The sequence below is a fragment of the Amia ocellicauda genome, chromosome 4 (genome assembly GCF_036373705.1).
Source record: "Amia ocellicauda isolate fAmiCal2 chromosome 4, fAmiCal2.hap1, whole genome shotgun sequence".
In the NCBI taxonomy this organism is placed as follows: Eukaryota; Metazoa; Chordata; class Actinopteri; order Amiiformes; family Amiidae; genus Amia; species Amia ocellicauda.
In genome coordinates, this window is record NC_089853.1 from 15,601,269 (window position 1) to 15,623,447 (window position 22,179).

Genomic DNA, 22,179 nt, shown 5'->3' on the forward strand with positions numbered 1-22,179 from the left:
CGGCAGCTGGGAGTAACACACATGCCCAGGCAGTTATAAAAGGCATTAGCCGAATAGAAACCAAACTTAAATGTTCATGTTCATGATGGTATTAGAACTTTGACTCATTAAAAATGTGATGTTAAGTTTTTGGAATGCATGCCAGGTATTTTAAACTACATCCTGAAAACACTGCTCTCTCTTGGTTCATTCCTCCACCACAGTTCAGGTCATTTAAAGCCTAAGAACGAACACAAACACAAAACAACAGAAATGCACACACAATCAGAATGGATAAGCTTCTCTGTAAAAAGGAACTTTTTTTATATATTTTCTTTATTAAAGACATCTTCTAAGAAATATATTTACAAATACTCAAATGGAAACCTCAAGTTTCCAACATTACAGTTAAATTAGGACAGTTAACCTAAGATTAATTAACCCAAGACTTATACTCGAAGATTAGGGCTGGATCAAGGCATTATTCATCCCTGGATCATCATAGTTTTGCAATCCCCAGCTGGGCAGGGCTCAACCGATAATGAACACAATTGTTTCTTCAACATAATACCAAAAAAAAAAACATTTTTCTCTGTAGATGTTTTTGAGAGAAAAAAAAAACTTTACAGTAGAGGGGGTAAAAATGAATTTGCAAACCACTTTTTTGTTTTGTTCAGTTTTTCACATTTCTATTATGCATTTCATGAGCAGTGAGATCTCAAAATAAATGGGGGGGGGGGGTTAAAAAAAATAGAAGACTAGAGAATTAACACAAATTTGCTCCCATCCCCCCTCCAAATTGGGCATTGATGTGCTCATTTGTGTTTAAACAAGCATGCTTCTTTTATTTGAAATACTAAGCAGAGAAAAAAGAAAACATTCAGAGCAAAACACCCACTCTACCTTGATCACTTATTCTGAACATTTTAATTCTGCCTCAACACAGTTCACAACATAGTGGACAAAATAAGCACATGAGGGCAACTTAACACATGAACGTATTCTCAGTAATTCCTGAACTCTCTGGGCTTTGTACATGTATTCTTGACAACCAGATACTGTTTGTCATCCAATAAGGAAACAACTGGGGCCACTCACAACCTCCCAGGACATTATTTACAGACCAAAATCCAGGAAAGGAACTTCAATTAAACAGACATTAAATAAGGATATAGTCGATATGGTTAATACGATTATCGATAAAATCAAGGTATTCAGAGAAGCACAATTCAAATTACAGCCTGTGACCCCCATTTCCAAGGTGAATGATTTTCAAGTAATAACAAAGCAAACAAACAAAACAAAACAAAAATCAATCCATGACACATCTGCAAAGAAAGTCCACAACTGAAACAAATGCGGCACATAGCAGGCCTGTGATACGGAAATCCAAATTCCTCTTAATCTCTCGAAAGTATTCAAAATGTCTTTCAGTTTCACGTTTCTGTTTCCATAGGTTAATGCTGCTAAAACTGCAATTTAGTGGACTAATCAAGAAAAAAAGCTTTTGGAAGTTGTGTTGTGTCCTTAAGGATGAAATAGATTATTTTGGATTTGAACCCTATATCTTATTGATATAAAGGCCTCTGTCTGATCTGAACAGCTTTGAGTGTTAAATAAAGGAAAGTAATCGGGGACCCAATGATTCTGCTTCTGCTAAAGTCCCCAAAATCACGTCTACTATTTTAGTACGAAGAAAAAGAAGTGAAAACACCATATACATCATGTATCTCGTCAGAATCAACAGGTGTATTTTATGCAATGAGTTTTAAGATAGTTTACAGAATGGTTTTCAGTTTTGAAAGTTCTACATAATACTAAATGTATGAGAAAATTAATCGTATTGTAAAAGGGAATTAGGACCAATATCGTTTTCATTTGGTCAAATTAGTAACTTAATTTGACAATTGTCCATTAAACCAACATTTTTGGAAATGCAGTTTTCAAAGCATTCCCCTTTTATTAATTCTGATGTTCTGAAGTGAAAAAGCAACTATTTGGTCACTTTTGACCACCTTCTCCCGCTTGTTTTGTTGCATTCCTTTGAAAAACTGTAGAGAAATTGGAACCCAACTCAAAACCTCCTACTAATTAAGACCAAATAAATATGGTCACTACCTACCCAATGCATTTAACTGGGGTCTTTTTCTATATTGGATTACATTACTATATTACTTTCAATATAAGGTTAGACATGAACTTCCTTTCTTGATCCTGGACCTCATAGTATAGCACTTTCAAAGCTAATTCCCCAGTGAACCAGATAGAAGGGGTTTCACCTATTGCAAGAAGAAGGAAACTGATCACATTTGGTGGTTCAAGAAAGGCATTACATTTAAGAGAAATGAATGGTGATTGAATCTTGAAATGCTGGTTGACAGGACATGAAACAACCACAGAAAAAACACCAAAACAAGGCAATATAAAAAGTGTAAGAGCAACAGGGGACAGACCTGAATTTGCGAGTGAAGGTTGCCCAAATTAAGATAGTGGGATCTAGTTATTTAGTTGAATCCTACAACTTTTAAAAGTGTTAATTTTTGTGATTTCTTCTCCTGAATATCAGCTTAAATGAAATGATTCATACCACTTTGGATGCAGATGCAATGAAGTGTGCTTAAATGTACATTTTTATCAACGCAATGACCAGTTCACGCAAACTAAAAGGGGTCAAAAGAGTGAGCTACTGACATGATGGGACAGCTGTTCAACCAAGCAGTGAGATGCTGCTGCGATGCAGGCAGGCAGGCAGGCAGGCAGGCAGGCCTTTGTGGGAGGGATCAAACATGTGGAATAGGATGCAGACTCAAGCAGTTTACAAAAGCACTGATTTTCAAAATTATGTGAATCTTAAATTAGCACCTGTTAAAAAAAACAAGAACACAACCCCAAAAAACAAACGGAAAAACATTCAAATGCATTCCTCCCCATTGTTCATTCTCAGTAAAGGATTCTAGAAACAATTAAAAAATGACATACTGGAACACAGCTGTCCAAAACACTTGTGTTGCTACAAGTTGTACATTACTATAAAAAAGAAAGGATTTTTGACAGATGGTAGCTCTACTTTCCCCACTGATTGAAATTCATGGTCTTCAGGACTTTGCAAGATCTTTGGTCCTCACAGCTTCCTTATTCGATCCCTCTGGCTCACTTTTGTGTTTCCTGGCATGCTTGTACTTGTCAACGTACGCCCTGACCAGGTTAGCCACTTTGACCGGGTTGATCTCCCCACTCTTGCTGTGACAAACCTGTGGATACAAATTGCAGTTTTCTTTGCTCAACTGGGTGAGGTAAAAAAATGCTGAGTAAAACAAAACTTTTCTAAAAACAAATTCCATACAGGCTTGCAAACAAAGTATTCTCCAAAGTATTTTTTGTTTTGTTTTTTTGCCTTTTTGAAAATAAAGATAATCTCCTACTCTATGGATATGATTACCCCTGATCTGATTTCAGCTGGTTAAAGTAAAAAAAACACATTTGAAAGGATTATTAAGGTGTTCACTATGGTACATCAAAAATATTTACCTTCTGAACAGCTTTCCTTAGAATGTCTTTATACTCCTCCTTGGTGATCTCTCTCTTCTGGTAAAAAGGCTTAATAGCCAATTTCACTTCTTCAACTGCTCTTTCTTGCATATGAAGTTTCATCATGTACTACAAAGAAAGATTATTCATTACTGCTTTGTTGCAATTCGTTTCCAATAAGGCACATTGAGATGCATGATCATGTCTGCTGAAGGAACACACTATTGGCAATGGAAGATATGTGACAAGCGGACTTAAAACCTCAGTAAATGTAACCTTAAGCTAATCTTACTTTATCGTTTTGCAACCTGTCCACATCATGAATGCCATCAGAAATCTTCAGGTCCTCCTGCCCAGCAGCTTGGGTTTGTGGTCTCAGGTCTGGCACGGCGGTCTTCGGTTCTGACCCTGGAGGAAAGTTCTGGCTGCCTGCTGTGGCCACTGCAGTGGCCAGGTTCCCCTGCAGTATATACTGGGCAGTGGGCTCACTCACTGGCCCGTAAGAGGGAGACCCCACACCGACTAGAGCGACCAGCGGTGCAGATTGAGAGAAGTCCTGTAGATGGGTAGAGTTAAATGAAATACAGAAAGAAAAAAGTAAGCTGCATCCCTAATAGACTCTGTGTACAATAACACAATGAGAATGCAAAGACATTAATGGCTGTTGTACTGGAAATGTGAAGGTGAGGATGGCTGCAGGAGAGTGTGGGAATCACATTTACAGCCCTTGTGATATATAGCTCTTTATTTTCCCTTTTAGCCAACTGGGCAAAATACTCACTTCACTCCAAGTGAATTACTCAGGACACTAGCCTGCAGTTTAGCCATCTGGGCCATAGTTTTTGACAGCATTGGTATTGGTTTCAAGCACAATTATTTTATTTATAGCATGGATACTTAAACCGGTGGTGCTCAGGGGGTTCGAGATGCACTCTCAGGGAGTGTGAGACAATGCTCATATTTATTTATTTATTTATTACAAACTTGTCAGCTTTGGCGGCACCCCCTCCCTTTGACAACTGCGAAATAAAGAGGGGAGGGATTACCACCGATCACTACAGGGGGTGCAGACATACAAAAAGGTTAAGAACCACTGCTTTATAGTAATTATAGTACTAGTAATTCATAGTAAAAATATTAACAATATTCTTATTGACTTTATACTGTCTCATTCTGCCACACTTATATACAGTGCCGTGAAAAAGTACTTGACCTCTTCCTGATTTCCTAAATTTTTGTATATGTCACACTGAATGGTTTCAGATCTCCATACAAAATGTAATAAGACTAAGAGAACCCAAGTAAACACAAAATTCAGTTTTTAAATGATAATTTGATTTGTTTAAGGAAAAAATTTATCCAACACCAACTGGCCCTGTCTGAAAAAGTAATTGCCCCCCTGAACTTAATAACTGCTTGCGCTACCTTTAGCATCAACAACTGCAACCAAATGCTTCCTATAATTGGAGATCAGTCTTTCACATCACTGTGTAGAGATTTTGGTCTACTCCTCTTTGCAGAATTGCTTTAATTCAGTGACACTGGAGGGATTTCGAGCATGAACTGCTCGTTTAAGGTCCTGCCACAGCATCTCAATGGGTTCAAGTCAGGACTTTGACTAGGCCACTCCAAAACCCAATTTGTTTCTGTTGAGCCATTTTGAGGTGGACTTGTGTTTTGCATCATTGTCTTGTTACATAACCCACTTCAGCTTCAGATCACGGACTGATGACTGGACATTCTCCTTCAGAATTTTCTGGTAGAGAGCAGAATTCATGGTTCCTTCTATGATGGCAAGTTTCCAGGCCCTGAGGCAGCAAAGCATCCCCACACCATCACACTACTGCCACCATGTGTGACTGTTGGTATGATGTTCTTCCAAAATGCTGCGTTTGCTTTACACCAGACATAACGGGACTTGTGTCTTCCAAAAAGTTCTACTTTTGACTCGTCTGTCCACAGAAAATTATCCCAAAAGGCTTGGGGGTCATCTATGTGCTTTTTTTGCAATTGTGAGACGAGCCCTAATGATTCTCTTAGTCAGCAGTGGTTTGTGCCTTGCAATTCTCCCATTAATTCCATTTTTGCCCAGTGACTTTCTTATTGTTGAACCCTGAACACTGACCTTAGTTGAGACTAGAGAGTCCTGCAGTTCTTTAGATGTTGTCCTGGGTGCTTTTGTGACTTCCTGGGTGAGTCGTTGCTGCAATCTTGGGAGGAATTTTGGTAGGCTGGCCACTCCTGGGAAGATTCACCACTGTTCAAAGTTTTCTTCATTTGATGATAATGGCGGCTCTCACTGTGGTTCACTGGAGTCCCAGAGCCTTGGAAATGGCTTTGTAATCCTTTCCAGACTGATACATCTCAACAACTTATTTTTCCTCATCTCTTCCAGAATTTCTTTTGATCACGGTTTAATGTGTTGCTTGTTGAGACCTTGTAGCTGACTTCACATTGATGGTAAGGTCCTATATAAGTCATGTTTAGACTCAACATGGCTGGCAGTAATCAAGCCTGGGTGTGTCTGCTCTAATTGAATTCAATGATAATTTAAATTTGATTAATGGGTTGATTAAGTTCAGGGGGGCATTTACTTTTTCACACAGGGACAGGTGGTGTTGCATAATTATTTTCCTTAAATAAATAAAATTATCATTTAAAAACTGAATTTTGTATTTACTTGGGTTCTCTTAGTCTTATATTACATTTTGTATGGAGATCTGAAAGCATTCAGTGTGACAAATATGCAAAAATTGAGGAAATCAGGAAGAGGGCAAATACATTTTCACAGCACTGTACTAGCTTAAAAATGAATGCTGTCTTGGCTGGGGTGGGGGGAGTGTCCTACAGGTGGAAGTCACCCACAAGACAGAAGCGGTCCACCAAGAACAGAAGATTTTAAAACCGGGCTGCTGCAAGAAATTTGCGGAGTACATTTTGGCTGACACACCCTTTACTTGAGTTTTGTTTTACGATCTTTGTTTATCGTTTTGTTTTCCAGGAAGATGGGCCACGGCACTTTCAGAAGATTACTGTAGTTAAAGCCAATATAAATTATCCACATACACCTTCACAATTTGTGCGAATAGGAATTCAAAGTGTTTCACTCAGCTCAAACAATTATAATAACAAATTACAAATCATCAGTAACATTGTAACAAGAGGTGGCCTCAGTAAAGCAATGATATTCCCTTACTGCCAATCAGTCTCAGCGGTGTTACAAAAATACTGATGAGCATTAAGACGAACAAAGAAGTTTAATTTAATCTAAAGGTCACTGGCAAAGACACTAGTGTCTGATTTGGGGGGGGGGGGGGTTGGGGGGATTTTTTGTGGGAAATATGCATTCATATGGAGGTGACTATGGACTATACACTCTTGTCACTTATAAACACTGAATTAGTTATAACCCTGACAAAAAAACATTATTTACAATACTGATTTGTAGGATTTAACAAGCCTCATTATTATAACACTGTAAAATAAAACAAGGGGAAAACAACAAAAAATCATAAAAAGAAGATATCCAAACTAAGTAATTAAATGGTGTGGAGAAATTTAGATAATCAAACATACAAAAAGTTTGCAGTCCAGTCATCTGAAACATATTATGTGTTTCTGGAATGCAATATCACACTTAAATAAGTATATAAATAACTAATCATTCCGCAAGTGGAAAGAACTGGTTTTAACACAATCAAAACACACAGATTTCATTAGTCTGGGGAATTTAAGTAATACAGTCAAGGCACTTTTATTGTCTGAAGTCATGCTTCTTCCAGTTCGTATTTTCAATTTCTTGACTTTTACTTTCATTTACTCTTGCTAACCTCAGTAACACAGAGCCTGGTATATTTCACTTTTGGTCACATGCTCCCCCATTGTCCTCAAGTAACTCCAGCTCAAGAAGGAAAAGATCTGCTGCCACCATGTGTATTAGAGTACAATTGCACAGCACAGAGAGAAGCAGTGATGCATGTGAGGTTTTCTGAAGATGGACAGATTTAAAATAAAAAAAAATGGAAAGAAAAGCAGCACACAAGCAAACAAGACCATCTCAGCCAACACGACCATTTACGAATGAAATGAAGTGTCTTCGTCTGTGAAGTTTTAAGATGAGACTCAGTATGCAGGCACCAACCTGATATGGACCTACATCAGGGAACATAGGCTGAGGAATCATATAATTTGTTGGAGGAGGTTCATTTAACTGCACCTGATTTTGGATGGGATCCCTCGGCTTCCAGGATCCATCCTTGCTACTTTGCTGCAGTTTATATGAAGAAACGTCTAAAAGAGAGGGGAACAAAAAAAAAACATTGTGTATGAACATAGTGAAAATAATTGACAAAATCTCACAGCTTATGATTGCTTCCCAGAATACTTTGAAATCTTTTTGAAGGAAGGCATTTTGAGACAGCTCCTGTTTGAGATCAGACCACGTACTGTGGCAAAATTAAGTGATTGCAATAGTCTAATTCTTAACTGTACCCTGCAGTAGTTCCTCGCTAACTCTCTTCATACCACCAATTTCGCCTCACACCGCCTCAGGGTAATACACAATATTGTATTATTGTCAAATGTGATTGTGAAATAATATATTTTTTTATTTTTTATTTTATTATTTTTAGGTCATCCATTATGGATGACGCAAATGGAAGAACAGGTCACGACAGTCAGAGGACAGCAAGATTTTTCAAAAGCTTTCACAGTAAAATCTGGTGGCGTTATCTTTAAAGAGCAAACATGTTTATTCTTTCTATCTGTGGGGGGTTCATATGAATTAAAGCACCTAACGATTTATTCAACTTACCTCCAGTCTTTCCTGATGAAGGTAAATCTGCTTCCTGCAGTTTCCAGGTCACTCTCTTCACAGGGGCCTTGGATTTGGAGGTGACAGTCACGGCGGCAAAGGGTTCGGCCTCCTGTTTGACTGGAGCATCTTCCTGCTTTACAGATTTGTTAAGATCCCCTGCACTCTCACTGACCTTTGTCGGTTCTGGTTCTTCACTCTTTATTAAGTCTAAGCTGTCCAGAATGTAGTCTACATTGATCTCTTCATCAGAGTCTTCCACTTTGAGAATAGATTCTGTTTCCTGGAAAGCGTCCCCGGGAGGATTCCCAGGAGAAGCACCAGCTAGCTTAGACTCACAGTGTTTTTCCCCAACAGTGGCTATGGCAGAAACAGCCTCCTCTTTTACAGTGACCAAGACCTGGTCCTCACATGAAGATTCTTCTAACCAAGTAGGCTCAGTTTTAATCTTGGCCTCCAAAATGATATCCATTTTGCTCTCTGTAATCTTCTCATCATTTTTTTTCCTCCCGTTTTTAAGGCCGGGTTCGGTGCCTGCGTTTGTACTCCCAGGCTCCTCCTTCACAGACACTACTGGAGGAGACTTTTCCTTTGCTTGTTGATGGTCTTTGAAAGATGCTATAGAAAGCTTTATTGGTTTCTTAGAGTCTTTTGCACCTTTCTTTTCTACAGACTGGGACGTTTGTCCATGAACTTCGTTTTTCTTTTCTCTGGATCCGGATCTCGATCCTGGTCTCCTTCTTTCTTTGGATCCCCACCTGTTGCCCACCTCTTTTGACCCCGATGTTGATCGTGACCTTGATCGGTCTTTCCTCCTCTCTCTGGATCTGGACCTAGACCGAGAATGCCTATGCTTCTTGTCCTTCGGTCTCTGCATGCTGCCTTTGCTTTCATGTCTTTCGTGACTTCTTTCCTTCTTCAGTTTCTTCTTTTTGGCTCTTTCTAAGCTGCTGGAGTGAGACCGCCCCCTGTCTTTCGATCTGGACCGCCTTTTCTTCCTCTTCCATCGCTCAGACAGCTCAGACGAGGAGCTGCGTGAACGGGATCGAGACCTCTTCCTCTCTCTCGATCTGGAACGTGGTGGCTTCTTCTCCCTGCTTTTAATTCTGGCCGCCTTCATCCTCGCGGCTTCTGAACTGCTGGACCGGCCATGCTCATCAGAAGTCCTCCGCCCCCCCGCCGCAGAGCTCACTTTCTTGTCAGTAGCAGAACGGGAGCCTGACCCTGATGTAGAGTCTGACCTCTGTGTTCTTTCTTTGGGCTCCAATTTTTTTTCCACTTTAATTTTCTTCTCGCTGTGAGAGCTGGATGTTGAGCTGGATCTTGAACAGGCATTCTTCTGAGGTAGTGTGTTCAATTCATTCTCTGACAGATCAATTCTCTTACTAGTAGAAGTGCCCTGTTCTTCAGAAGACAAAGGCTCACCGACTGTGCTCTCAGTTTTACATGTATTCTGTAAACTATCCCCATGAGCTAATAAGTCCTTGGTACAAATTAATTCCTTCTGTTCATCTAAACTGGATCCTCCCTCTACATCTTTTTCCTGAGTACAATGCAGCGGCTTTTCAACATTAATGTGGTGTCCAACATCTTTTATATCCTCTTCAAAACAATCCCAGCTAGAAGACTGCGATTCTTGCTCTTTGCGCGCTGCATCCTGGACACAGTGGCTCATGGATTCACTTTCCGAGCCCACGTTTGTGGACTGAAATATATCTGAGGGGCTTTCAGAAGAACTTGAATCGGAGCCGGTGGGATCGAAAGGATCGTATATTTCACTTTTTATGGGTTCCTCCTTCTTCTTTGACTGTGAAGACAAAGTCTGTTTGACTTTAGCATATTTCTGCCAGGATTTGTCATCAGTGGACTTTAAAGGGTTACTGAAAGCCCCACCATGAGCAAGCCTCCTAGCATGCCACGAATTTCCACTGGCACTTATGCGAAAGCTTACAGTTGAGGGACTGGGACCGGTCGGCGAGGTGATGGAGGAGCCAGAGGTGGAAGAGGAGCCACCATGGCAGTGCCTCTGCCTTTCACCACTCTGCTCACTTCTTAATGTCCCATGATCTTTGGACTGCTGCCTGCCCCCATTACCTGTTAGGCTATTCATGCAAGAATCTGGTATTCCACTGTTTCTGCTGTCACTTGAACAAGAGTTAGAAGGGTTCTCTCTTTTGATCTTTGGTATCCTAGGGAGTTCAGACACATCAACCCACACTGGTTTTGGAGGGGCCTTTTTAACTGGTGCTGTGGCACTTTTGAAGCGTGAATCAGAGTTGCTGTCTGTGCGCTTCTTTGAAAACTGCACATGTGGTACGGATGCAGTACTGCCACTAATTTTGCTGCTATTGCCTGCAAGGCTGGCTAGTGCGTTAGGTCTAGGGAGCACAGAGAGATGGGGCCTGACTGTAGTGGCTCCAGACGTGGTTGGTCGCACATCAAGAGATAATGGCACCTGATTGGATGACTTTAGAGTTACTGGCGAAGAGTGGGAGACAGTTGGGCCCAAAGGGTTGAGTGAAGGGAGTCTTGCAGTAACAGTGTGGGAAGATGAAGATGATGATGATGATGGTGATGATGATTCAAAGTCTCCATTCAAGATAAAGGCACTTGTGTGGGGGCAAGATGAAGTCCCGGCATGAATCTCTGTAGCCGAGTGTGTATTACAGTCACTAGAAACGCTCGTCTTGGATGATATGGCAACTGCAAACAGACAAAGAAGAAGTGATAACCTCAGCTGCACATCACAATATCATGCATATTATTCCAGAGCAATAATTTAAACAGATTTTAGGATACACAGAAAACAATGTACTCAATACCTGGTTTAATAGCTTTCAAAGACCCATCTCTGTTGATGACAACGTCAGCACTGTCCATCATTAAGATGCTCTGTCCTGAGAGGATGCTGCCCAGCAGGTCTGGAACAGGTGCTGCCTCAGCAATAACCTCAGCCTCAGGAATACTGAAGCCCCGCCTGTAATTCAAATCACTTGATATCAGCCAATGGACTGTTTACCTGTACACCAGTGGTCTCCAACCCTGGTCCTCAAGGGCCCCTATCCACCAATTTATAAACAACTGAAAGTATTTAATTCGAAAAAATTAAGCAAGTGGTTTGGTAAATTCAGTAATTTAGAATATTTATAATATTAGTCCTCTATCCCTGCTAGATAGCACTTCAGCTTATTATGCTCCTCGCGTTCTTGATTGTTTTCCTCCTTGCTCCCTTTCCCGTAGCCCTCGTCTGTAACCCTACATCTTGACAGCACTTAGCTTTCACCGTCCAGGATGTAGGAAGTCTATTACTGTACTTGTGTAAATTGTAATTGGAATTTGTAAAATGTATTATTTTGAATTGCTATGTTTTAGCTAAGTTGAATTTGTAATGATTGATGCCTTGTACTTCTCTGTATTTTTGCACTTATGCTGTAAGTCGCCCTGGATAAGGGCATCTGCCAAGAAATAAAAATAATAATAATAATAATAATAATAATAATAATAGAAAATATTGGAGCAATCGTCAGAATACCTTCAGCCTCTCAAGAAATCCTTTAATAACTCCCATGCGTTTAGAAATTTAGTAAGTGGATTGGGGCTCTACAGGACCAAGGTTGAAGACCACTGCTGTACACAGAGCATGAACGTTAAACGTCCACTTATGTACATGTTTATCACTGTAAGGTTACAAAGGCTAGGGGTATGAGTCTTTCTACTCGATTGAGAAACTGTACTGGTTTGGCAAGGAATGCGTCTACTTTAACTGTATTTAAAAGTAGCTGAGAAAGGAATTTACTGGAACTCATTGTCTACAGAAAGTGCAGAGGTCCCCATCGCTTCTGAGGGACGTGAATCACAGACATTCTCTCTGTATTGTGCAACACAGGAAACAGACACTTGGAATCACCTGGGAAGCCCCACTGAGATGGGTCTTGCTACGGGCTGGTGGGATCGGAGAGCGGACCGAGAGAGTCCTTTTCTCTTAACTTCAACCAGGGACATCGGGCTTGAAGACCGCTCGGTGTTGTCATTCCTACTGAGCAAAAGAAGCACAGAATCAAACCTCAGAACCTGCAGGTTACCAGCAACAAATTAAAGTTACCTTTTACAGCTCTAAAATGAAGACCACGGGCCCTTATTTGTTACATCTGGCCAATATAATTGTGATGGGTTTCTTCCAGGCTAATGCTGAGCTTCCCTCTTTGCAAATTCATTCCGATTACAGATCAAAGAAACAGAGAAGTACCCGTCATCAAAGGGGTCCAAGTCAAAAGGATCTCCATAGACTGAAAGAGAAGCAGCTCCGATATCTGCTCTCATGCTGCCCAGGCTAGGGTCCACAGGCCGATACACAGACGGTATGGAGACGCCGCGGACTGGCTTGCCAATTCCCAGGTTCTTAGCAATACGGGAACGAGACGTTGGGTCTTTTTTCACCTGCTGAGAATCCAAAGACAGATTTTGAATATGGGTCGTGCATAGTTATACTTTAGTGTAAGGCTGTGTGTAAATTAGACTCATAGTGACGCGAGCAAACAAAAACATTTTTGCCGACAATAAACTCAGAGGAATACTCTTGGCAGCACAGGTCCTTTTGTAGAATTTAAAAAGCCCATAAAAGCAGTGTGTGTATATATAATGTATGTTTAAAACCAAGTTAGTGTTTTCTAAGCCCAACGTGAAAACCTGCATTTCCACCGATAGGATAATTAATTTACTAACTTTAATTTAATAACAAGTCATTAAAAAATATTGAAAGTTATATTTACAAGGACTGAACTCCCATATTTTGCTTTTTTTTTTTTTAACCAAACTAATGTTCTAAATATGCAGAACATAAATTACTTTAATAGACTAATTTTATATGACTTATTGTGAAAACTGTGATAGTTACAAAATACAAAGTTTTTACAATAATCAGGCACTTGGTAAAAAGTGTTGTACAGTTCCCAAAAAATAGAAGTTTTCTGATAGTTGATAGTGTTTTTAGTTTCCTCCCCCTCCCCTGTTCTTACTAGTTTCTTCATTGATCTTCTCTTCTTAAACCGGCGCTTGCGTCTTCTAGTCCCCTTCCCAGTGCTTGTAGACTTTGCTCCAGCAGAGGTTTTTGATCGTGGCTTCTTACTCTTTGTTCTCCTTCGCCTTACTGTTGATGACACAGAGGAGGAAAACAATAACTGAAACCTCTAGCTAGACTTTTTCCACAAAAGTGAACCCTGAAAACAAGAGATCTACCACTGCTATTAGCATAGAATGAAGAAAAGATAAAAACACTGTCACATTGAGTGCACTGTATGAGGGCACAGTATGTATCCAGGGTTTTCAGCAGTGCCAGGCCTTGCTTACCTATGCGCCGTCTCCTAGTGGTTCCTGTCCGAGGTGTTAGGGGCCGAATGTACACTGCTGTACTCAGGCCTGCAACTACCGAGTTAATCGTTTCATCAAGCAAGGAGGACTCCATCAAGTACCTGGGTACGTGCTGAAACCAAACACATGACAACACAATTTGAGTGAATATTATTCTCTTGTAATCTAATCAGACAGTCTGTATACCTTCCATGTAATTAAGTGGAAAAGGAGAGACAACAATGCAGATCTGTTAATGACTGACCACATTCTTTGAAGTCAGATGGCAACAAGGTATATATGCATGCACACCAATGTCCACAAACGCAATCATACCTATGTACTAATTCATTCATTCATTCATTCATTAAATCAATCAATCCATCCATCCATCCATCCATCCATCCATTCAGGGCTTAGCTCGGCAATGGATGGACATCATCTGATTTTCAGGGTGTCCAGATTTTAACTATGGGCAATTTAAAAACGACTACCCCCTCCCAATACTGTAGCTCCCGGATTCCCCACCACTCACGTATCACAACACTTTTTAAAATCCCAGAATACAATCGGTCAATACCGGACTCTCTCATCACCCCCTTATCTGAAACTGCAGCTCAAGGCCTCATGGGGCCTCGATACCTGTATGGTGCGTGCCTGTGTGATGCGGTTCCGATTGACATTGGCGCGGACTCTCTCACTCTGCTGCGTGCGGGCGATGGCGCGGGTTGGCCCAGTGGTGTTGCGCAGGCGGCTGGTTGTGGGCACCGCGTCGGCCATCAGTGCCGCCACCTCCTCCTCGCTCACCTCCTCCGCCGAGGCCGCTGAGAGGAAGACACACACATGCAATGACAAACCAGCACTCGCAGACTTGGGCTCTGACCAAGTTTCAAATGTCATGACGACTCTTGCAATAATGAAGGCATGATGTAAAAGACAGTCAGAATATAAGCAGCAAATAATGAAAAAACAGGCCTATTGGTCCCTTATCTTAATAAGAAACTGAATCGTTATTATACAATAATGTGCTCAAATACATGAACAATACTTTTGTATTAAAACAGTTTACTGAAGGAAACCTGTCAAGCCTTTATCAAATACATAAATGACAAGTGCTATGGTTAAGTGGAGGGTTTCATGTGAACTTTAAACAGGCCAGTAAATACCAGGCCAGAGTCTTTACAAAGCATTCTGCAGAACTGCATATTAACTGGCCACAGAAAATAAGAATCTGCACAATACTTCTACATTCAGCACAGCATGTCGATCAGCAATTTTGCAATCCATCTGGAAAACCACTCTCACTGCAGTGCTACCATGCACTGGCTCCAGGTAATGTAGGGCCGAATGTGGCAATACAACGATGTACCTCGAGCAGGTTGATTTGCCACGCACTCGGGGCAAAACCACTCTTCAACAGGAACGGCGTCCAATGGAGGGTTGAGGCATTCCATATGGTACCTGACCCAACAAAGATAAGGTCATCCATTTGAACTGGTCTTCAGATATGGCAGAGCTGTTCACAGTCTGGAGCTAAACCGTTAAGCTCCCAGAATGACTCAGGTCCTTACCCTGCGTCACAGCCGTCACACAGGAGCAGCCGGTCTTCTCGGTCACTCCTGCCACACACCTCGCAGTTGGTCTGGTCCTCCACCTCCTCCTCCTTGTTCTTATTGGGCTTCTGTACGGAGATCTTTAGAGAAATACATGATTCGCCCGTCAGGACCAAACACAGTCATCGCAAAACACACTGACAGACTAAGTTCATCATCTTAGACTGTTTCATGCCTCAGTATTTTAAGCTTCCCATAACCCCTGCCTTCTGGTAAAACTAAAAATAACAATGATAATAATAATAGGAAAGGCTTTTAAAATATTTGGCCCAAAAGATATGATCTCGTAATTAATTTTCTCAGCTTATAATATTGCAGTTTCTTTTCTGCAATGTCTCCTTCATCTGCAATAGAGGACATATGAACTAAACCATTGTTTTAGGTTAAATATATATATATATATATATATATATACACACACACACAGGTATATACAATTAGGTCCATAAATATTTGGACATGGACACAATTGCCATCATTTTGGCTCTGTATACCACCACAGTGGATTTGAAAGTAAACAATAAATATATTTTTATAAATACCCCCAAAAAACATCTGTATTAATCAGTTAAAAAAATATACTAAATATCAGACAATCAAAAGCCAACAAGAACTGAAAGAAACACCAAGCAAAATAAAATAAAAAATAGGTCTCTACCTTTTTTTGGATTGTCCCTCCATAACAAGACCTTAGGCAGATGTTGTTGTACTCTTTGCGATCCACAGGGCAGGAATTTGCATTCTAAAGAAACAGCATACCAATCAATAGTGGCAGCCTCGTTAAAACAATATTACCGAAGATAATGCAACTGACATTTTTCAAAACACAGCAGAAAACAAACTCATTTGTGGCCAAAGTTCTTGCTGGAAGGTCCATGCTTTCCAGGCTTGACCCCTCAAATGATACAGTTTGTGTTGAGAATCCCCATGATACTTTAACTGGGTCCACAGAGCACTTTTTGACATTCTTCGATTGTCTTTTGCTTAAAAGAACGGTGTCAATGCTTACATAGAATTTAAACCTCTTTAGTCAACTCTTTCTATTCACAGTAAATTATTTTATGGAGATTCCTGTAAACTAAACCATGCATCAGAAAAGCAAAATAACATGTGGCCTTAATAACCACCTGAAAGCTAATTAAATCAAGTATTTTTCCCCCATATGTAGGTAGCTATACAAAAATATGTACTTCAATGAATGGGGGAAATAACTATCAGAATATTTCCCAGTATGCATTCTAGCCATTTACTCGTGTGAAAGGTGATGAAGATGTGGTATGTTTCTCTAATTGGTGAACGAGCTTACATTGGACCACTCTAAGATGCAGTCCAGACAGAAAAAGTGTTCACAGTTCTCTGGAGTTCCCACAGCCTGCTCTTGGAAGGTGTTGAGACAGATAGGGCATTTCTCCGAATCCTCATCTGAGCTGAGGTCCAACATGCTGGAGGCGGCCCCGCCAGGAGTCCCTCCCAACTGCTTCTCAGCATCGTCGTCTTCGGCCTCTGGATGGGAGCACCACACAACAGCAGTGAGACGCACGGCTAGCAAACACACACTCGCAACACTGCTAATACTGTGGGCTATAGTCTATCAGAGTAGATGATCAGCAAAAGTAGTCATCACAATACATCAAATAACCAAGGGAAAACGGGGTTTGTGAGCAAGATTTGCAACCACAATGGACGAGAACATTCCTTATTATATTCAAGGTTCTATCTTTTGTAGCTGATAAAGAAGCTGTTCCTAAAACATTTAATAATGAGATGTAAATGCTGGTTTTACATGTCAAAGAGAAATTGCATAATATTGCATGATTAGGGATACGGAACCCAACAGTGCAGGTTTCTTACCATCACTATCGTCTTCCTCCTCTTCGTCAATGATTTCTCCGTCATCATCCTCTTCCTCCCCCTCCTCCTCCTCACTGTCCGTCTCTTCTTCCTCAGATTCCTCTCCCTCTTCATCGCTGTACTCTTCTGGTAGCAGGGTGGGAGAGAACACAATTCATCACCAATACACAATAGGATCATATCCACTGGCATGGTGCCCAATACACAGCAGCATTACGTCCACTGTAACGTTGAAGTAGGACTTATCAGAACATGACGACATTTCAAAATGCTGTAAAAGCGACGGCTGCTTTGTATGGGAAGCAGGGCCGAGAGGCTATTTTATATGACAGATTAGACTTTCACGGACACAAAAAATACAAAAACATTTGATTTCAGGGATCGTTCACAAGCTTTTCAATCTTGAGCTCTTCTTCAGGGTGTGACAGACAGGCTGAACAATGGATGTGTCGCATGGCATAAAGGACAACTAAAGAAACTATTTCATATAAACCAGAATTAGCCTATTACTATTTGATAATCCATACATTCCACAATGCAACTTTCAAACCGTAGGTACCTTCATCACTGAGCACAGACAAACTCTGTCTTTTGCCTTTTCCGAGTGATGCGTTCCTGTTGATCAGCTCATCCTGGCTGTCTTCGTCGTCCATGGCTAACCATCAGAAGGCCACCCACTGTCAAAAACACATACAAAAAACAGTTTACTTTCCATTTGGCCCAGGCTGTTTCTCCTAATGAAATCATTCTGCAAGGTCCTAAAATGTAGAATATATTTTTTCAACAATTTTAAGTGACATACATTTTCATAGCCAAGACTGTTCAACACAATTGCAATCTATTAGGTTGCATTGTGGGGAAACAAAACTTTATTACATCGATATTTAATTATTATTATAATTACATCATAGAAGTACAGAATTCAGCCACAACTGACATATACCTTGGCTCTGGTTATTGATTAAACACAAGATGTGCAGATGCTTTTTCTATAGTACATTACATATGCTTCTTTAAATTACACAAATTTAAAAGCAGCTTCTGAGCATTTGTTTCTGCAGAGTTTTTCTTTCCTCTGTCTGATCAGGCCTTCTTTACAAACGCTGCAGTTTGTATTTTTACACAAATCCCTAGTGGACCCCCTAGAACTCTGCAAATAATAAATGGCACAGTAACCTTTGATTTGGCTGTATTCATATCTTATACATATTATTGTTCCATCAAGAAGATCTGAGATGGGAAGGTTCTGACCTCACCAATAAGAACTTCCCAATTTCAAATAGATATATAGATGAGGTACAAGAAAAACAATGCTATCTCATCCCATATAGCATCCATTTCCCTCATGTTAGATGCAGAATCTTTTGATAGTAGCTCCATTTCCACTACATAGATGCCACATATCTCTCAATATGTTCCATGGATTCCACTGTGACTCATACATTGTCCAAAGCACAGGCACCAATGAGACATTAATTTGTAATACTTCATGCACGGTTTATTAAACAGTCTAAACAATTAACCTTAAAGTCTGGATGTGTGTGTAGTACACAACTGCTCTGAGAAGGAGATATGGAGCAGTTTATTGGGACTGTTTTCAAATGTCCATCTATGGAGTTCCAGCAACGCACATGTGCTGATGCATATTGACAATATAGCTGATTTAATGCCCATGAGAAGATAGAAGCAAATAAAAGCTAAGCTCCACTTCAATGACAACACTCTGGACTTCAGCACTGAAGACCCATGCAGGGATTCTCAACTTTGCTTGTGAGACAATGAACAGCATTCCTAAAGATTAACATCTCTGTGCAGATGAGCAAACCATTCCTTACAGAGGAAAGAGCCGTCTGAATCTGTACAACCTAAGCAACCCAAAAAAGGGCCTACCCAACTTCCACTGTGCAATGATTGGTGGTCTCTGCAGTGCAGTAGGCATGCATTTATGCAGAGCATGTCCATGAGGTGAAAGAAACTGGTAGTATATTATCCATTTCAAACTCAAAGTTGCATGCAATGCCCTCTGAGTCACAAAGCATGTACATCTTGTAACCCCACTTATGAGGCTTGCTTGGATTGTACAGTTTCAGATGGCTTTTTCCTTTGTAATAAATTATTTGCTCATCTACACAGAGATGTTCATCCATTGCAATGTTGTTCATTGTCTCAAGTGCAAAGTTGAGAAGAGGCCTCAGCTTGAACAGTGAATCCCTGCATGGGTCTTCAGTGCTGAGGTCCAGAGTGTTGTCATTGAAGTGGAGGTTAGCTTTTATTTGCTCCCATCTTCTCACGGGCATTACATCAGCTATCTTGTTAATATGTGTGCCTGCCAGCCAGCACAAAGTCAATACAACTTTGTACAGAACATTTAATGTGTTATTGTATTACTTTAAAGGCATTGAAATGCATTTTGACTTGCATTAATTACAGGAAAATGTTACCCCTAATGGGCCAAAGTCATTTATAAATGACGCTCAGCCAAAATTAAGGTCAAAGTTCCAAAACAAAATAAGAAAGTTGTTTTTAGGCTCAAACACATCTAAAATAAATAGTCATTCATTTTTAAAAACTACTATTTCATTATTAATCCCATAGAGGGTTAACATTATCATTACTAAGCAGTAGTAGGCCTATATTATATTTGTATTATGCTGCTAAAGCTCTCCCTTTCAGAAGACAATAAAACATGTTGTACACCTGACTTCGTATAAACTGTAGACACAAACACGCATACAATAGAAAAGGTAAAGGCGTGGTTTCAACTCCAAAGTTTTCACTGGGCAGGGCTGTCGTTGCGTTTCTATCATTTCAATCATTTCAATACGGGCACAGAGCTTTCTCGGTTCACGCTTCAGCGCACCGTTGTTATTTGCCTCGGAGATGTTTCAGCGCTTTTATTGACAGGTGTTTCCAGATCAGCACCGCGGCACCATCACCTTGCACTCAATACTTTGCGCTAATTCGCCTGAACCGCTGCCGGAGTAACACTGCAGCCGGTCATATACAAAGCAGTGCAATGATGGATGTGATACAATACCGCACTTGTTAATATCTTTCGCTTTCGTAAATAATAATAATGATAATGAATAATGTGGCTGTCTTTTCTTTATTTTCTCTTCATTTCAGCAACACACAAAAACCACCTCCGTCTGCTCTGGCACGAACAATGCGCGCTACAGCACAGGGACACCACGCCACACAACAAACAGGCGCACCGTCGTGTCAGTGTTTAATATCAACGACAACCATTTGCATTTCATTAAATAAATAACACAGCAGAGGCAATAATGAAACATGATAGTTTGGAACTTGTTGGATGGTAATAATTATATTATAGGCTACAGATTCGCACATTTGTGGTACGCGGGTCGAGTACTGAATTCACGTCTGAACCCAACGCGTTGAAAAGCACTTGCATGATCTGAATATAAGACTTTAAGGCTTACACAAAACCCTGCTCGTCTTCGCCAACCCAAAGTTGTTGTTGCGCTTTGTTGTGGTTGCGCTCGTTTGGAAACGCGCAGTATTGTTTCCGGTGTCTTTAAACAGATTCACGGTCAAGAGAAACCCGTAACGACATGCTTATATGACGAGAAAGTATCAAGGAACATAATGAAAAGACGAGCGGAGCCATGCTTTCTCCTCGGCGTCTCACACGGCCTTTAACTGTGCGCCCTGTTAGGACACACTAATGGGAGGCTAAATTTAACCAGTATTACCAAACACACTAGGGAACATGTGCAACCGTTCACTTCCACGCAATTCAACACCTATTCAATATGCGTCCAGGTTGCTTTCCGTTGCATTGCACACTGTCTTTGAGACCTACCCGCAGCGGCTGAGAGGTTTATTTCGGTTGTTTTGAAGTCCACGGTCTGTGCCTTGAGTGACACTGCCGGCTGCGGACAGCGGCGGAAACGGCCTAGCGGGCCCGAATCACGGTGACACTCTTAAAGGCACAGCTGCGTTTATTTGTGTGTTACGCACAACAATATCTACTGCAAACTGTTTCAATATGTCGTGTAAGACGTGAATACGTTGATTTTTGATACTCTAACGTATCTTTGAAAACGAGAGCAGAATTTCTATAGTTATGTAGATTTAAATGATGCTGCTCTTGACTGGCAGCTTTTCTTTTTCATTTTAAAATGATGTCCAATTCCCTTAGTGCAGACAATACACACATATATGCAGTGGATGTAGAAGTATCCACCCCTTTGACATTTTCACAACCTGAAAATCTGATGCCTTTTTAAGGGATTTTTGTCCCATTTACACAACCTACAAAATTAGGAAGTGAATGAACAAATCAATTAGAAATTAAAACTTACAGAAGTATTCACCACCTGAGCAGCCAGGTAAGAAGGGCATCGGTCAGAGAAGCCACCAAGAAGGCAATGACAACCCTGATAGACTTACAGTATTCCTTGGCTGAGAGAAACTATCCATGTGTCAACAATAGCTCAGGTTCTCCACAAATCTGGCCTATATGCAAAAAATGTAAAATCCCACTTGTGTGGTCCAATGAAACAAAACCTGAACTCTTTGGCCTACATGCAACGCAACACTATCCTAAGTGTGAAGGATGGTGGTGGTCAAATCATATTATTGGGATGATTTGCAGCAGCAGGGACTGTGAAGTTTGTTAGGATAGAGGTCAAAATGCATGGAGCTAAATACATGCAAATCCTTGAGGAAAACCTGCTTTAAACTGCAAAAGACCTAAGACTGGGACAGAGATTCACTTTTCAGCAGGACAATGACCCCAAGCACACAGCCAAAGCAACACTGGAGGGGCTTAAAAACAAGAAAGTGAATGTTCTAGCATAGACCAGTCAAAGATTTCTATCCACCAACGATCCCCATCCAAGTTACAGAGCTTGAACAATTTTGCCAAGAAAAACTGGTGAAAATCGCACAATCCAAATGTGCAAATCTGGTAGAGACTTACGACTCACATCTGTAATTGCTACCAATGGTGGTTCTAAAAAGTATTGACTCAGGGGGGTGAATACTTCTTTAACCAAGATATTTCTGTTTCTTATATTT

The 22,179-nt window shown here is 40.6% G+C and overlaps 1 protein-coding gene across 5 annotated transcripts; it reads right to left on the reverse strand.

Moving 5' to 3' along the window:
- Positions 1-887: 887 nt before the first annotated feature.
- phrf1 (PHD and ring finger domains 1) lies at positions 888-21,044 on the reverse strand. Of its 5 annotated transcripts, none has more exons than XM_066701081.1 (18): positions 20,960-21,044; positions 17,690-17,807; positions 17,131-17,253; positions 16,586-16,782; positions 15,938-16,021; positions 15,238-15,359; positions 15,036-15,127; positions 14,309-14,490; positions 13,667-13,799; positions 13,336-13,466; positions 12,567-12,760; positions 12,228-12,353; positions 11,143-11,297; positions 8,321-11,023; positions 7,724-7,797; positions 3,800-4,063; positions 3,508-3,636; positions 888-3,230 (listed from the first exon to the last, which is right to left on the reverse strand). In XM_066701081.1, the coding sequence occupies exons 2-18, from the start codon at positions 17,781-17,783 to the stop codon at positions 3,075-3,077; spliced, it is 4,959 nt and encodes a 1,652-aa protein (XP_066557178.1). In that variant the 5' UTR covers positions 17,784-17,807; positions 20,960-21,044; the 3' UTR covers positions 888-3,074. The 5 variants fall into 5 exon arrangements, with proteins under 5 accessions (XP_066557178.1, XP_066557177.1, XP_066557179.1 ...); XM_066701080.1 differs by having other exon boundaries at positions 12,228-12,356; XM_066701082.1 differs by having other exon boundaries at positions 12,228-12,356; positions 14,324-14,490; positions 17,131-17,256.
- Positions 21,045-22,179: the final 1,135 nt, after the last annotated feature.